At 35.6% G+C, this 15706-nt stretch overlaps 6 protein-coding genes across 12 annotated transcripts; 4 read left to right on the top strand and 2 right to left on the bottom strand.

The window, feature by feature from the left end:
* Window positions 1-319: 319 nt before the first annotated feature.
* On the top strand, window positions 320-1701 carry LOC108046947 (MOB kinase activator-like 3). Its single transcript, XM_017126933.2, has 7 exons — window positions 320-376; window positions 439-543; window positions 601-751; window positions 816-939; window positions 998-1101; window positions 1344-1459; window positions 1517-1701. Exons 2-7 carry the CDS (start codon window positions 502-504, stop codon window positions 1643-1645), a joined length of 666 nt encoding a protein of 221 aa, XP_016982422.1. The 5' UTR covers window positions 320-376; window positions 439-501; the 3' UTR covers window positions 1646-1701.
* A 3-nt stretch (window positions 1702-1704) lies between these two features.
* LOC108043064 (probable trafficking protein particle complex subunit 13 homolog) lies at window positions 1705-3762 on the top strand. The gene is made up of 5 exons (XM_044460216.1): window positions 1705-2078; window positions 2139-2526; window positions 2730-3042; window positions 3102-3230; window positions 3288-3762. The coding sequence occupies exons 1-5, from the start codon at window positions 2036-2038 to the stop codon at window positions 3729-3731; spliced, it is 1317 nt and encodes a 438-aa protein (XP_044316151.1). The 5' UTR covers window positions 1705-2035; the 3' UTR covers window positions 3732-3762.
* Window positions 3763-3958: 196 nt separating this feature from the next.
* Window positions 3959-5034, top strand: LOC108043065 (probable transcriptional regulatory protein MYPU_6240). The gene is made up of 4 exons (XM_017121607.2): window positions 3959-4444; window positions 4507-4681; window positions 4746-4841; window positions 4904-5034. The coding sequence occupies exons 1-4, from the start codon at window positions 4011-4013 to the stop codon at window positions 5006-5008; spliced, it is 810 nt and encodes a 269-aa protein (XP_016977096.2). The 5' UTR covers window positions 3959-4010; the 3' UTR covers window positions 5009-5034.
* A 462-nt stretch (window positions 5035-5496) lies between these two features.
* Window positions 5497-6974, top strand: LOC108047149 (acylglycerol kinase, mitochondrial). Its single transcript, XM_017127248.2, has 3 exons — window positions 5497-5661; window positions 5720-5840; window positions 5895-6974. Exons 1-3 carry the CDS (start codon window positions 5564-5566, stop codon window positions 6897-6899), a joined length of 1224 nt encoding a protein of 407 aa, XP_016982737.2. The 5' UTR covers window positions 5497-5563; the 3' UTR covers window positions 6900-6974.
* On the bottom strand, window positions 6945-7681 carry LOC108047165 (protein trunk). Its single transcript, XM_017127266.2, has one exon. It carries the CDS (start codon window positions 7662-7664, stop codon window positions 6945-6947), a length of 720 nt encoding a protein of 239 aa, XP_016982755.1. The 5' UTR covers window positions 7665-7681.
* A 559-nt stretch (window positions 7682-8240) lies between these two features.
* On the bottom strand, window positions 8241-15655 carry LOC108047063 (lysine-specific demethylase 6A). Of its 7 annotated transcripts, none has more exons than XM_044460095.1 (15): window positions 15494-15655; window positions 15095-15441; window positions 14312-14423; window positions 12459-12634; window positions 12002-12130; window positions 11524-11749; window positions 11282-11462; window positions 10962-11222; window positions 10720-10858; window positions 9938-10650; window positions 9741-9880; window positions 9244-9663; window positions 8797-9006; window positions 8598-8724; window positions 8241-8498 (listed from the first exon to the last, which is right to left on the bottom strand). In XM_044460095.1, the coding sequence occupies exons 1-15, from the start codon at window positions 15541-15543 to the stop codon at window positions 8304-8306; spliced, it is 3426 nt and encodes a 1141-aa protein (XP_044316030.1). In that variant the 5' UTR covers window positions 15544-15655; the 3' UTR covers window positions 8241-8303. The 7 variants fall into 7 exon arrangements, with proteins under 7 accessions (XP_044316030.1, XP_044316032.1, XP_044316031.1 ...); XM_044460097.1 differs by having other exon boundaries at window positions 9741-9865; XM_044460096.1 differs by having other exon boundaries at window positions 10962-11219.
* Between the last annotated feature and the right edge of the window lie 51 nt (window positions 15656-15706).

Below are 15706 nucleotides of genomic sequence, written 5' to 3'. Positions count from 1 at the left end.
TTTAAAAATACTTGTTTCTGCTTTTGTTTTATAAAATTAATTGAGACAACATATTAAAACAGAATCAAACTTTTAAATAATCTCAAAATTTAAATGGCGATGTCCACTAATGGATCTCGCCTGTTTATGCCTACAAATACAAACTGTCTTTACATATTCAGAAAATATTTTTAAAAAAGTAAAGTAAATCTAAAATAAAAAGAATAGAAAACAAATTAAAATGTTTTAGGTAGAAAGGAACAGTGGAAAGTGAAACGATTTTTTATGGGACTCAGATAATTAGAAAACTATGCGATTACTTATCAGTGAACCAATGTATCGATGGTTTGTCACATCTCTTACACGGCATATAAATGCAGAAGAATACAGAATAAATGTAAACATTACTTTTAAGCAGCGTTGACAATTCCTTAATTAATCTATAACGTTTGTTATCAGTATAAACTCTTATGTGCGAAATTATTATAATTACTTTACTACCGGAATCTCAAACAAGACAATATGGCCTTAAATGGATTTTTAGAGTTTTTTCAAAAGGGCAAGGTAAGATTGGTTGAAAAAAAAGGTATACAATTGAAACATTTTCAAACTTAATTTCAGACTTTTAAGCCAAAGAAGTCATTTGCGTCGGGAACGATAAGATATTCTCTACATAAGCAGGCTCAGGCCAGTCTGCAATCTGGGATTAATCTTCGGCAAGTAGTGCGTCTGCCGCAAGGTGAGAATTTGAACGACTGGCTAGCTGTGCATGGTAAGAATTATTAAATTATAATATTATATAATAAATTTAATTATTTACAAATGTTCTTATTCAGTTGTGGACTTCTTTAATCGCATAAATCTCATTTATGGTACAGTTTCTGAGTTTTGCAACGAAACAACCTGCCCTACAATGTCCGGGGGCTCGCGGTATGAATATTTGTGGGCTGATGGAGATCTGTAAGTAAACAAAGACATTAATCCTTGCTCGAAAAACTATGAATTTGTACAATTTCAGATACAAAAAGCCAACAGCCCTCTCAGCCCAGAAATATATTGAACATTTAATGGACTGGATTGAGACACAAATTAATAATGAATCTGTTTTTCCCGTCTCCACTGGTAAAGTTTTTAGTTTGATCTAAATAATTGTATTCACGTGAATATATAATACTACTCTAATTCCCCAAGACATAAATTTATAATTTTAAGAAAATGTCAATAAGGGTATTCTGAGAATACCAATCTTAAAGTTATTGAAATGTGTCAAACAAAAACTGAGGGTGCAGTTTAGTTTAGAATATTCTATACTCAGCAACAGTACTTCTCGTGAAAATAACTAAAACCATGACATTTTTTTTCAGATGTTCCTTTTCCAAAAAACTTCTCAGCTATAAGTCGTAAAATCTTAACCCGACTGTTTCGTGTTTTTGTCCACGTCTATATACACCACTTTGACAGGATTGTGAGCATTAGCGCTGTGCGTAATAATTTATTATATATCATTATCAAGTATTAAACAATTTTCCATTTTTAGGAAGCTCACGTAAATGCCTGCTATAAACATTTTTACTACTTTGTGCAAGAATTCGACATGATATCGGCCAAGGAATTGGAGCCTTTACAAGAAATGACATCTAGAATTTGCAAAGACAAGGATATGTAGTTTGTGATGTAAATATTTATTGTTTATTAAAAATATTTTTTTTAGAATTAAGCAAAGCTTAATTTGTTTGTCTTGTTTTGGGATTTATAACATACATACAAGCAAGTAAGCGTCTGTTGTAACTTATGTTTGAAATGAGCTAAATGTATGTGTTAGTTTTTAATGAAAAGAAGACAAAAACAGATTTATTTAATGTACAATACAGTATATTTTGTGCTATACTTTTGGTATGTTTGGCAGAACAAATGTTATGTTAAGGGTAATCTTTGCGAATTGAAATGGTATATTTAAGTTCAATGGTCACACTGATGTAAACAGAAATTCTTCGCGAAAAACATTTTATGATAAAATATTATACTGCAGTAAGCCCGAGGTAAAGTTTGGTTTAAAATGGAGATGGTTGACCCAGATGCACATTTGGTGGCTTTAAAAGGTAATGAAAATATACCCACATTATTTTATCACCCTATAAGTGTCGTGTTATTAATCATAGTTATGCGTTTGATGCGGCCCACTTTGGTGGGACTTGGACCCGTCGTAACTTGCGAGCCCACGGATTTGGTTCAACGATTTACCAACGTGCAGGAGAGTGACGGAGTAACCGGGGTCTGTGCGGAAACCCTGGCGGCTGGACAAGTACTGCTGCTCCCACAATCTTTCGGGAGCATATATCTGGGCGAGACGTTTGCCAGCTACATCTGCGTCCACAACACCACCGCCAATCCTGTGGAATGTGTCACGGTTAAAGCCGACCTTCAGTCAAACACAACGCGCATCAACCTGTCCATGCACGAGCACGCAAAATCGCCGGTGTTGCTGCCCCCCGGTGGAACCATAGACGATGTCATACGATACGAGGTTAAGGAAATCGGAACTCATATGTAAGTAGGTATGGGAGATTTGCGTGATTATCAAATCAAATTAATCCCGAGTTTTTTCGAACAAGAAGTGTTGATTAGTTTTAAAACTCTTAGCTTAAGTATTTATGGAGCAGTCAAATTAGTTAGGTTTACCATGAAGGCTAGAGAACATAACTAATTTAAATTATTTCATTCATATTTGCAATTACAATTTTAATTTTTAGTCTTGTCTGCGAAGTGAATTACTCCACACCAGCTGGTTATGCGCAGTCCCTGAGAAAGTTTTTCAAGTTTCAAGTCCTGAAGCCACTCGATGTAAAAACCAAGTTTTACAATGCTGAAATCGATGAAATATATTTGGAGGCCCAGATACAAAACGTTACCACCAGCCCATTCTGTCTGGAGAAAGTTGAATTGGATGGTTCCGAGGACTACTCCGTAACTCCATTGAATACGTTGCCCAATGGCGAATCTGTTTTTACGGTCAAGCATATGTTGCAGCCAAACAATAGCTGCCAGTTTCTTTATTGCATTAAGGTAAGTTATGGAAAAATGATATTCATTTGATTCCATCCATTTGCTTGTGTTATGAGCAGCCGAAAGGAGTTATTGCTAAGGACATTGACACTCTGCGGCAATTTAACAATGTGGGAAAACTGGATATTGTCTGGCGCTCAAATCTTGGCGAAAAGGGAAGGCTGCAAACCAGTCAACTGCAACGGCTGGTAAGGAAATTTAAAAATTAAAAATACATGCTTACATTTCAAACACTTAATTTTCAGCCTTTTGAGTGCAAAACACTTCGCTTAGAGGTACTGGATGCCAAGAATACCATTAAAATCGGGACAATATTTACGTTTAACTGTCGGGTGACAAACACATCTGAGCAAGCAATGAAATTGAACGTGCGCCTGGCTGCCAAATTTTCAGCGGATAGTCAATACACTGGCTGTGCCGATTTTATGCTGGGTCTTCTGCAAAGTGGAGAATCTGCGGAGTTTCCAATCTCGGTTTGTCCGTCCAAGTTGGGCCTCGTTAAAATATCACCATTGATATTGACCAACACACTCCAAAATGAGCAGTTTACCATAGAAAATGTTGTCGATGTTTTTGTTGTAAATTCTGACTACAACAACGACAATACAACGCACCAAAATAAGTTAATTCGCTACGAAAGTGCTGCAAATTGTTTAACTCAAAAGCAAGTTCAATTGCAGGTTGTGTAGAATTTTCTGTTAATAAATGTAGAAATAAAACAAGTTTTTTTTTATTTGAAACCGGGCTTCCGAGTTCTTGAATTTCTTAATTTTCTTTGTTATTAGAAAAGATTTAAATTTTTTTTAAATTTAGGAATCGAGCAGCCTAACATGTAAACTTTTGGTCCCACAATTCTATATTTTTAGATCACCTTAAGAAAAAATACTTAAGTGCATGGTATTCTTTGGCACTTCCAATCTGGTCACACCATTTCACAGTTTAGATCACAACATTAGACTAAATTGAAGATGTTACGAAATGTGTGCACATTTTTCACGCATTTCGGAAAATGCGCATTTCAAGCAAACCAGCCCTTCCGTGGCATGGCCGGCCATTCAAAATGGGCCAATATTAAGCATACTAAAGCCCTGAAAGACGGGGCCAGAGCGACACTATTTGCAAAGATTTCACGGCAAATCAGGATGGCCATTCAGGAGGGAAACTCTGCGGATCCCGCACTAAATTCTCTTCTGCGGACAGAAGTAGAAAGGGCCTTGAAGCAAAACATGCCCAGCGGTACAATACAAAACACTCTAAACAAATTTAAATCTAGTAAAATTCAACTCAAGAAGTACCGGCTGGACATCCGTTACAAAAGGATCGTATACTTGATATGCATTTTTTATACAGACAACTTTTCTGGAGTGAAAATGGACGCGACACCAATGATAAAGAAATCCGGGTAATACCTTAATTCGCATTTTCTATATTTTAAAAATTACATCATTTCATTTTATTTTTTAGAGCCGAATTCATGGATGTAGGAAATCTGTTTGAGGACTTTGGCTTGATAGAAACTCGGTATGATACATCGAAACTTCTTAACGGGCCCAGTTTAGAAGATAAAGCCACTAATGATGCGATAGAGCTTGGAGCGGAAGAGATCGAAGTAGTTGACAATGCCGAAGGCTCAGTTAATGTATGTTTATTAAATGACTTTTTTTTCGTAAAACCTCCTGGGCCTAACCTATTTTTATTTGCAGTTCCTTTGTAGTCCTGTTGTTTTAACTTCTCTAAGTAGAAACTTGGAAAAAGCTGGATACACGATAGAAAATAGTGAACACATCTTTTCTCCCTTGGTAAGGCTTGCTGTACTTTATTTTTAATTCTTCATGTCAGTCTGAAAATGTTTTGTTTATAGAATGTGGTGCAATTATCGGCAGAAGAACAAAAGGCTTATAACGTGTTCATAGAAAAGCTGAGAAACATACCTGGTTTAGAGGATATCTATGACAATGTTGAATAAAAATAAACTTGTTGAATGAAACTTTTGCACCGTAAAGTTTTTGATTATATAAACAGGAAAATAGTCCAAAATATTTAAAATTATTTTTAATGCAATGTAAAAAGATAATTAATTTTTAGAAGGATCTTTCAAAACTCATTGGCCGTTTGAAGATGTCGTAACTAGGATAATTTCATAAATCTCTAATTTGCATATTTTGTTTATCCCTTTCTCCCCATTTAATAAATCATCTAAATTCCTCCCAAAAAGGAAGGATCCTAATAGCTAATGCTATTTATTACGAATTATCAAACTTTACAAATAAAGTTCCAAAAAACTCTAAAATAAAAATATTAAACAATCTCCATCAGTGCGATTCGTCACCTTCGACAAAATTATGTGAATGAATATGTGTTCCAGGTCCAATGTTTCAGAATCAACACAACCCCTACTGTTATTTAGAAGCTTATGTAAAAAAACTAGAGTGCCCTTAGCAAAATGCACTTCAGCTGTGAATCCAAACCAATACATGTGGAATCAAAATCAGTGGTCAAAATAAAGTATTAGGTTTTAAAAATGAATTATTTAAGAGTTATACGGAATAATTGGAAAAAATGTACGTTCGGAGCGGCTGTGTCTGTTTACGCTCTGCAATCGGTGAAAACGCATATTGAGTATGCATTCAGAAAACTCTTAAAACAAGACGAATGTTTAACCTCTACTTTTCTCCAGGATTGAACAACATATGAGATCATTTGCTTCCAACATTCAGGCAAATTGGGTATCAGATCGACCGAAAAAGGTTCTTGTAGTTATGAATCCCGTGGCCAATAAAAAGCGATCGGAGAAATTCGTAAGTACATGGCACATTCTTGACTAAGATCTCAACCCAGCCTTAGTTTTGCAGTTCAAGAACTACTGTGAGCCGGTTTTGCATTTAGCTGGCTATTCGGTCGAGATCCTTCGCACTAACCACATTGGACATGCAAAGGCTTACGTGGAAGAGATGACTGCACTCCCGGATGCGATTGTGGTTGCCGGTGGCGATGGAACCTCATCGGAGGTAGTGACTGGGCTGATGCGAAGGCGTGACAATCTCTGCCCAATTACTATCCTTCCATTGGGGCGTTCGGTTCAATCCGCATCCAAGCGGTTCAGTATCTTTGGCGTGAAGGACGTGGCGTACGTCAAGAGTCTTTGTAGGGCTTTGGAACCCATGCTTAGGGATGAAAGCCAATACCAAAGCGTAATCCGCTTCGATGTGATTAACGAAGACGACGGCAGCGACAGCCAACTGAAGCCCATATTTGGCCTGAATGGACTTTCCTGGGGACTACTCGAAAACATTGACTCGGCCAAGGATAAGTACTGGTACTTTGGTCCGTTCCGCCACTATGCTTCCGCCGCCTCCAAATCGTTTGCTGACAACTGGAGCCTGAAGACTGAATATGTGTACACACCCCCCTGCCCAGGCTGTATTGACTGCGCTTCTGCTCAGCGCCAGGAAGTTGCTCTACCCTCTGGGCTCTTCACGAGAAACCTTTTCAAGTACCAGAAGAGCACGACCGAGCCAAAGAGGACGCTCGTTAAAAATGATAACTGCAGCAACCAGTTCAAAGGGAGCGTTGAGGCCAGCCAAATAAACATAAGTTGTGTTCAGAACCAGGATAACTTTGCGGAGCTGGAGAGCCAATTCATAAGTTCTTTACAGCCGGGCTGGGAGTTCATAAAGCAAATACCACAGGTCACCTGCAGCAACATCTTGCCTAACTTGGTGGTTAAGAGTCGAACTATTCAATTGCATCCGGCCGGCGAAATGGCAGACAAGTTCTACTCCATCGACGGCGAGGAGTACGATGCAAGACCCATTAAGGTATCTGTTGTTCCCAATGCTATTAAAGTTTTTTGTTAAAATTTTAAACGTGTATATTAATTAAATCTTGATTAAATGGCGCTATTAGTATAGCATAACACATTCACAGCAAAAGTTAACCGCTATTTCTTCCCAAATCCAGAGCTGCGTGTAATCATTTTCAAATTTCTCTGCGGTGATCAAAATCAATTTATCGTTTATTCGAATGCATGAGCCAGTTTTACGGCGCAGAACTTTTATTGTAAATGATTTTGGCTTGCAATTAAAGTGATCATACCAACATTTTCTGGCAATACACTCGATTGAACGGATATAGCGTGGAAAGTAATTTAAGCCTAAGTCGATCCAGTTGATCTTAGAGGAGCATTCCCAGGGACGTTGCTTGAAGCCATCGATTCTCGGATGTGCCACTCGATCCATGAATGCGCTTCTTGTTCGCAGGCTCTTGCTCCTCGAGGACTCTTTCTTTTCCACCAACGCGAAGTGGTTTGTCTCCCAGGCGGGAAAGTGGCTGACTGAGATCACGTCACTGTCTGCATAGAATGGCAATTCGTACGACGATCGCTTGTATCCCAACTGGTAGCTTTTCTCCTCGGGTTCGCCCGGCGGATCGATGCTCATGTAGCGAGGATTGAATGCCTGGCCAAGAATTTTGCTCAAGGACTGGATTGAAAGCTCTGCACAGTAGTCCGCTTCATCTTGCTCTGAGCAAGAAACTGCCAGCAACGTAAGGCAAATGGCAAGCCAGATAAGTTCTTTAAGTTTTAGTAACTTCATATTGGGGCACGATATTTGCAAAAACATGGCTGGTTGAAAACAGGGTTACACCAATGCAACTTATTAATCGATCTTACTGCAATGGTTATCGTCGTTCCTACACTGAAAATTAATAAAGTAACCTCGATTTTAATATGTGTAACATAACATAGATAAATAAAAAACTTAAATTTAATATCATCGATTTTAATAGAAAATATGTTTTCTTTATTAATTTATTTAGTGTATAGTTTGGTAACGTTCGCACCAATAACTTTAATGAAGTTATGTCACTTTTCATGTTTAATATTAGCCTAATTATATTCTAATGTCCATTTAATTTTCCTCATGATAAGCTAAAAGTAGTTTAACACCTTCTAATAGCATCTTATGAGTACAAGACGGACCTAATTGTTTTTAAGTATAAAGTCATATAATTTTACATTACGAATTACAAGATCAACAGGTCAGATTTCCTAATAAAGTAGGACGGTTATTAATTCAAGCCTAATAGCCGTATAAACACCTCTGACAGCTTACACCTCTTATCATCACTGATCACCGAAAAATTCCCCATCTCTATAAACCGTCCGTTGTTTTATCAAAACACTAGAAAGAAAGTTGTACTTTGTAAAATATACATATATATTAAATCTGCAATATTAAAAATGGTTCCTCGTATTACAACTACTGAGTGTATGCTAGTCCTTGGGTTCTGTGTAAAGTGAACGAATCGTACACGCGCTGCAGCTCAGATAAACGATACTCCTCTAGGCAAACAATGCCCTGCAACGATGGAGAAAGTTTAAGGGCACACGATAGGCAGTGAACAACGTGTCGTTTCTCCTGTTCTTTGATAAACAGTACATTAAATACTTCAACCTGCAGAGAAATATAAATGGTTTATTATTAATCATTTACCTATTTAAATGGTAATATATTTTAAAGGTTAATGGTTATTTTGACTAAATAATTACGTACCTCGCACTGTCCGCAATAATGGGAGGCTTCATTCTTCCCGCGGCCATTAAAACGTATTTCCACACCTTTCGATTTAACGTACTCTTGTATATGCAACACATTTTTCAACGTTTGCAACAAACACATTCTGTTAATTGGAGAACATAATTTATTTTCTCAGGATTCCAATATTTATTAGTTTTTTCAGACATCTACTCACTTGATCAGTTCAAAAAGTTTGGTATCGGAGACTTTAATATTCCTTGCAAGGTTCCAGCTTAAATGAACCATCGGAACAATGCTTTTGAAAGCTTGCACTTTATTCCATTCATATCGTTCGATGGCAAGAGAATACTGACGGGCAGTTAATGGTCCAACATTCCACGCAATATTATTGCACCATCCCACCGACTGAACCCAATGAACACATCTGAAAATCAGATTGATAAAGTTAAAGAAAGGAAGTGAAGTTGGATTTCCATTCCCACTGCATACGAATGGCTATAATCGAATCATGTTCAATTATAGTAAAACACTAATTAAATAAGAAGGAAGATAACCAAAAACCCTGATTTATTAATGTCTATGTCGGTTTTTTAAATTAAAAATTGAAAGTGAAATAAAGAAACCGATCTATAAAATATATTAAACTTCATTCTTTGCTTACCCAGCATTAACCCAAACCAAGTCTCCGGGCTTTTGTATAAATCTGTAAACCGGAATATTCTCCTTGTATAAATCTTCTAAGACGGGCCACCACGAACCGTGCAGATAGCTAATGTTGTTCTTCTCGCACAAGTTGTGTACTCCGCCCCAGTAGGCATCTGGAACGGCAAACCATTCACAGTCCCCTGGACCGATATTAATATTGATTGAGCAGAAGTTGTTGTTTTCCTGGTGGCCGGGTGTCCTACTTCCCGGTACTTTCATGTACAATTGAACTGTGTTCATGCCTAAAATTACGTGGCCAACGTGAGAAAGCATATTGGCAGCAGATATAACTCGTGCAAAAGCTGGCAGTTTTTGTAGCTCTGTTAGTTGTGGTTTCCATTTCCGTTCATCGGAGAGGTCAACGTTGGTGCCAAATCTACAAGAAGACGTTGCTTATAAGTTTATCTCTAAAAATTCGGAATACAAAAATTATAAAGTTTGAGTTTAAAGTACCTTAACATTTTGCTGTTTATTTTGTGTTTTTTTCGCTTTAAAACAATGTTTGAATTGGATACTGAGTCCTTCGAGTCTGAGTCGGACATTGCTTGGGAGCCCGGAAATCCCTTATCGCTTTCATCCTGCGGTAAAATAAGCTATGCGATAAAGTAAACTGTATTCATGTTAATTAAGAACTACACATCACACGTTACCTTCAAGCTGTCCTGAAAACTAGATGCTTGATACTGGGCATATTTGGCTATTGTTGTGTGAGACCGATGGGAAATGCAGGCCCAAACTCGCTTGCCCTGCGAAGTGTCCCAATTTTCGTCGGGTGACTGATGAACTTGGGTCCGGACCTCCACACTATGATCCGGATTGGCTTCCACCAACGTTTTGGTCGAAAAGAGACCGAGATCTAGTTTCAGAGCGCCTGCCAAGCCGCGGACAACGGCAATGGGATGTTTCAGGCAAAACTCCTGCAACTGGGGGCTGAACGCATTCTTCTTATTTTCTAAATGAACAGAGGGAGTGGGTGGCAGGAGTTGATCCCTCGTGAGTTTTTGCGGTGGGCAATCGGGCGGAGATGGCGGGGGAGCATTCACTTGCAAAATAGTGCAGTGTACGGGCGGTTCGTCGATCGGCAGCAGTTTAACAGCTGCCATCAACTGCTTTGAGTCCATTTGTATTTTGAACGTGGTCGATAAATCGGAGGTAGATCCTCCATTATATTTATTGTGCCTCGAGTCCTCATTTAAATTGTTACTCAACGCATCTTGGCTTAAACGCTCAAGTTTTATAGTCTCATTATGTTTATAAATATCATTTGAGATGTCATCGAAAGTGTCTAAAACACTTTGTTCCGAAATCTTGTTACTCTCCGGCATTGTGTTGAAATTGCGCTGGCTTAAGGTCTCTGAAATGTCTTGATGTAGAAGCAAAAAAAATGATGTCGATAACCATAAAAGATGTAATTTAAAGATGTTAAACATACTTATTAGATTTTGATGTTGAGAAGATGTCTGAATATTGTTTTGCATTAAATCTGGCTGGCCTGAGCCATCTTCCTTAATACGTTTCGCAGGTATAGGGCTTTGGCTGAGTTGGCTGTGCGGATAAGGAGGTGGTGGCCCCTGTAAACAGAACTCACTATAGTTAAATGGTTTTAACAACGCTTAATTTGAAAATGTTAAAGAAAACTTTAAATCACTGACTTCGGCCTAGTTTTCAATATACCTGTATTGGACTTTGTTTTGTGTTTTGTCTTGGAAGCATCTGCGCTGTTTGTTGTTGGCGAGAGTTCATTTCTAATGATATTGGCAGATTCCAAGCTTCTTCAATTGAACACAATGTGCGGCGCTTTGATGTAATACTGGGCAATGGTGCTTGACTAAGCTGGCCCTCTAAAAAGGTTATTCTCTGAGAAAGGCCTTTCGACAGTCCAATCGTGTCCTTTTTCATGCGTATTGCTTGTTTCCTTCGTAACAATGATGACTTCTAAAAGCAAAAAACGTTTAAAAACTTCAATATAAACAAACATTTAACCATACATTTACCTGGAATGATATTTGTTTGGTTGCATTTAAATAGCACGCATAGGCATCTCGTAATTGACCACAGCTCTCATAAAGTATTCCCAGATTGGTCCATGCGGCTTTATGGTCTTTATCCAATTGCACTGCACATATATAAGCCTGAAGTGCGTCTGTTGGTTGATTTTGTTGCTGATATAAAACGCTTTGGGTGCATGAATTAGAATTAGAAAAAATAAAAGTATATAGATTATATATGTATTTACCCGATGGAACACCAGGTATCTGCATTGCCTTCACTTTTCTCCACCGAGTTTCTGTATGCTAGGAAAGCATCGTGGACTTTATTGATGCCGGCATAACATCTTCCTAGTAAGTATAATGATTGTCCACTCTTGGGTTCAGCTTCAATTGATTTTTGAAGAAAATTTAATGCGTTTGCTTCACGTTCCTTTTTTTCGCCTAGGCATTCTACGCAGTGGTACATCCATCCTAAGCAGGCAATAAAAAATGTAAAAGTTTAACCTTAAGTTTAAGAAATAAGCGTCGGTTTGATAAAATTCCCGAAGGGTAGGAAAAAAAGGGATGTAATAAGTTTTTGTTCTTGTTTTAACGTTTATTAATATAATCTACTATATTATTGTTTTATTTGCAATTATTTAATAAATTGGTTTGAAATTTGCATTAAGCGAAAAGCATTAAAATACAACAGTAAACCAAAGTTAAGTTTTAATAGTAACTTACCTAATTGTCTATAAACATCTGCTTTTAGTTCCAATGAAATGTTTTTTTCATTTAGAAGAAATTCATAGCCGTCCTTTGCTGCCTTGTGCTTGTTTTGGACTTCATACAAATGCGCGATTTGAAATTTTACTGTAAAGAAGATGCAAATAATTCAGAACTATTTTAAAACTAAGGAAAAATAAGAATCAAGAACATATAAAGTTATCTTTGGCAGGTCGAAGCTATAATACCTTCCAGCTACAAAAATGATTTAATTTACTTGACCAATATTTTATAAGTTGCATGCCGTCTATAAATTTTATTAAATACACTTTTACTGTGTTTAAATCAAAAAATATGTACACAAAAAAAAGGTCCTAATATTATAAAAAAAAAAATTTTAAGTTTTTAAAAAATTGAATTACAATTTTTTTTACCAATAGTTTTAAAATAATAAATGTCTGTTAAAGGTACTTACCTTGAAGTTCCGAAAACGTCGAAGGATATGTATAAAGCAGCGACAGTTGCAAATGTTTTAATGCAATGTGAAACTCCCCGCAATGTTTAAGCATAAGACCTAATCGCAAATGAACTTCGTTTGCACATGTAAAGTTAGGACTTAAGTATAAAAGCTCCTGAAATGATTTTATGGCCCTGAAAATAAAAATACATTTTTATAAAAATGGTAGTAAAAATGCTAATTAAACAGAATGTACATTTTTTACACACTTATTAACCCCTAACATAAATAGATTGGAAGCAATTTCAATATTAAGCAAATGTTAAAACATTTACATTATTTGTAATTTAACAATGTTAAACAAGGTGCGGTATTTTTGAAAATATATGTTATTAGTCTTACTGAAATACAAATTACTTTAAATAAAATTTAAATCATTTATTTACAGTCTGTGGTGTTTACATACATTAGAACAGACATATGTACATATTTATTTGCATGCAGTCACGTACACACTTGCTAACATATGTGCGTATGTATTTAGCATGTAAGTTACGTATGAATATGGTTGATTTAACTGTAATACTAATAATTCACACATATAAAGATTGTTGCAAATAAATTGTGACTAGAAAGTGCATAATGTCTTTGTAAAAATCTCTAGAACTTGCGGCCCGTCGGCAGACATGTCTGAATGCACTTAAAAAAAATTAGACAGACATTGGTATACATTATGTACAATTGAGCTGACAGTTTCTTCAGTTGTATTGATTATTTACGCCAGACGAATGCTACCTGAACGATAGCATTCTGAATATTTGTAATTAAACAAAGAACACATTTTAACCCCGAAATTCACATAACGACCTCAAGGGGGGCAATTCATTGCATTTTGTACATACACACGCACTATATACATACATGTAAACAGCATATATGTACTTTAAAACAACCGATTCGCAAAAACAAAGAAACAATTATTTGAAATATATATGTCCGAATTTTAATTAGTGACACCAATTAACTCTGTTAACGATTTTGATTGCAAAATTAATGTTTACAGCATCCATTTGTTATTCAGAAAACATACAAATTACAAGCGAACAATAAAAACTAACCAGAAAACGCACTTTATAGTATAGAAAGTCTTACAGTCTTAATTTTATTTCGTTGTGAACACTTATAAATATATAATATTAATGGCAGTGTTGTTTCAAGTAGAATCTATTTAGTAAACAATTTTATATCAATACAATAGAGATGTGATAGGGTCGATAAAGTGAGCCAATGAATACATGGGAACAAAATGAAAGCGACACATTTTCTATCGGAAGTTATCGAATAATTTGTATTCGAAAAGGAAACGGCCTCACTAATTTTAACTCTACTTTTCACAATCAAACAATTATTTTATTTATAAATTTTCAACGAATTGGAATCGGTTATATTATGTCTTGTGCAAGTTTTTATTCGATTATTAAATGAAGTTGAGTCAAAAACTTTTTTTTTTGGTTAACAGTATTGAATCCGAATCTGGTCACTTAAAAATTTTATCATGTTACGACTTTGAGAAAATTAACATGAAAAAATATTTATCTAAGATATTTTAAATTGGTCCAACAAAAAATATAATTTTGAATTTATATTTAACAAGAGGTAGACACGACTGGCAGAGAGTTGAGAGTGTAAAATGTTGGGCAGCAAATTAATTATGAAAAAGAAATAACCCTTATACATTTTTGAAGAAATAATATTATTACCAGGTATTATAAAATATTAAGTGAACGTTTTAAATTTACTTCAAAATAATCACTATTTTTTTTATTTTTTTAATATATATTTCAGTCGATTTAAATGTAAAATAAACTTACCATTTAAAGCACCGAAGTTTAAAGTAAGCGACACCTATTCCATAAATAAATGCATGGTTTGTCCAGTAATTATTTTCTCGGAATCGTAAATACTTCTGGTACGCAGATAAAGCTAAAAAAAATGAATAAAAGAATTTGCCAATAAAAATAACTTAATAAATTGGTAAATTTTTTGTTAAAGCCAAAAGTAAAATAATTACTTATTTACCTAATGAAAGTACTTATCAGAGATTTAAATTTACCTTATAATTCAAGTAAATAAATTCATTTTTGAATACTAATAAATTTGTATTAATTTAGCAAAATTTGACCGTTGCCTTTGTTATTTACGTTTAGATGATATTATAGATTACAACTTTATAGCGTAAAGGAAACTTTTTAGTATGTGGCTTAAACGGAATTTTGTAACCTTTGTAACTTCATTAAGAGTTTGAATTTCTCAAAACCTCCATTTTCAAAACTGTCCTTCTTTATTGTTGTTGTGAACTCAATAAGTACCTTCATATTCGGTCCTTTCAAAACTAAGTTGCCTACTTGGAAGATTGTTTGTTACTTATAACACATGTATATCTGACGTAAAACACTTCTAGCTCACTTATTTCAAACAGATTTTACTTTCCAAAGAAAAACATATGATTCAAAAATAAATCCATCCATATTAGCCGAGATGGTAGTCACATACATATGTATATCTTATTGCTGCTATTGACAGAGTCCATATATCGTTTTAAGTTTGTGGTTCTTGCTGAAATTCGATACAGGTGCACCCATATTGTTATTTACCTTCAGAGTATTCTCCAAGAAGAAGATGCAGGTGACCAAGTTTACAAAGAGCGTTAACGTATTGTTCATCTTGTGGTTTTTCATCACAGATGAAATTCTTTTCATTAGTTTCTTTATCAAGAATCTTTGTGTCTTCATCATTTTGTGACGACGTGTTTTCCATATGTTCAACTACTACATTTGAAGGGTCATATTTTTGTATAACATTTTTATTATCAAGTGCGTTCTTCATTTCATGCGCTTGTCCATTAGCAATGTAATTTTGAAAGTTCGCTACAGTCTGTTGTACCAGACTTTTAATTTCCGAATTTTTTGATTTTGACAAGTCCAGAAAGCCATAATATCGACTGAAACGTAAATATTTTTAAACAAGTCTCGGCCGGCCAACAATTAACTTACCTATCCAGCTCGCGGACTAAGCAATCCTCCTCAAAAGAAAGTTGACCCATTTTGTAGTCAACTGTTTATAGAAAGCACCGTCTTTAGAAGTGTTCACAATAATAAAGCGTAGTTTTTAAAATATTTTTTTATTTATATTTTTATTTTAGTGATGGGACAACCCCAAATATGATTAGAGATGAGAGCGATGGAAATTTTGTAACGTGTTGCGTT

This window comes from Drosophila rhopaloa, unplaced genomic scaffold (genome assembly GCF_018152115.1).
Source record: "Drosophila rhopaloa isolate 14029-0021.01 unplaced genomic scaffold, ASM1815211v1 contig_2, whole genome shotgun sequence".
NCBI lineage: Eukaryota > Metazoa > Arthropoda > Insecta > Diptera > Drosophilidae > Drosophila > Drosophila rhopaloa.
This window is presented reverse-complemented; position numbering and strand designations above follow the sequence as displayed.

Bases quoted from the DNA above. Each gene is read 5' to 3' on its own strand.
- LOC108046947 (XM_017126933.2), top strand. From the start codon at position 502: ATGGCCTTAAATGGATTTTTAGAGTTTTTTCAAAAGGGCAAG. The intron at 544-600 runs GTAAGATTGGTT...ACTTAATTTCAG, and splicing joins AGTTTTTTCAAAAGGGCAAG to ACTTTTAAGCCAAAGAAGTC. The intron at 1,102-1,343 runs GTAAAGTTTTTA...ATTTTTTTTCAG, and splicing joins TGTTTTTCCCGTCTCCACTG to ATGTTCCTTTTCCAAAAAAC.
- LOC108043064 (XM_044460216.1), top strand. From the start codon at position 2,036: ATGGAGATGGTTGACCCAGATGCACATTTGGTGGCTTTAAAAG. The intron at 2,527-2,729 runs GTAAGTAGGTAT...TTTAATTTTTAG, and splicing joins AAGGAAATCGGAACTCATAT to TCTTGTCTGCGAAGTGAATT. The intron at 3,231-3,287 runs GTAAGGAAATTT...CTTAATTTTCAG, and splicing joins CCAGTCAACTGCAACGGCTG to CCTTTTGAGTGCAAAACACT.
- LOC108043065 (XM_017121607.2), top strand. From the start codon at position 4,011: ATGTTACGAAATGTGTGCACATTTTTCACGCATTTCGGAAAATGCGCA. The intron at 4,682-4,745 runs GTATGTTTATTA...TTTTATTTGCAG, and splicing joins ATGCCGAAGGCTCAGTTAAT to TTCCTTTGTAGTCCTGTTGT. The intron at 4,842-4,903 runs GTAAGGCTTGCT...TTTTGTTTATAG, and splicing joins AACACATCTTTTCTCCCTTG to AATGTGGTGCAATTATCGGC.
- LOC108047149 (XM_017127248.2), top strand. From the start codon at position 5,564: ATGAATTATTTAAGAGTTATACGGAATAATTGGAAAAAATGTACGTTC. The intron at 5,662-5,719 runs GTATGCATTCAG...ACTTTTCTCCAG, and splicing joins TCGGTGAAAACGCATATTGA to GATTGAACAACATATGAGAT. The intron at 5,841-5,894 runs GTAAGTACATGG...TTAGTTTTGCAG, and splicing joins AAAAGCGATCGGAGAAATTC to TTCAAGAACTACTGTGAGCC.
- LOC108047165 (XM_017127266.2), bottom strand. From the start codon at position 7,664: ATGTTTTTGCAAATATCGTGCCCCAATATGAAGTTACTAAAACTTAAA.
- LOC108047063 (XM_044460095.1), bottom strand. From the start codon at position 15,543: ATGGGTCAACTTTCTTTTGAGGAGGATTGCTTAGTCCGCGAGCTGGAT. The intron at 11,223-11,281 runs GTAAATGTATGG...TTTTGCTTTTAG, and splicing joins CCAAACAAATATCATTCCAG to AAGTCATCATTGTTACGAAG. The intron at 9,881-9,937 runs GTAACGTGTGAT...TTTATCGCATAG, and splicing joins GTTTTCAGGACAGCTTGAAG to CTTATTTTACCGCAGGATGA.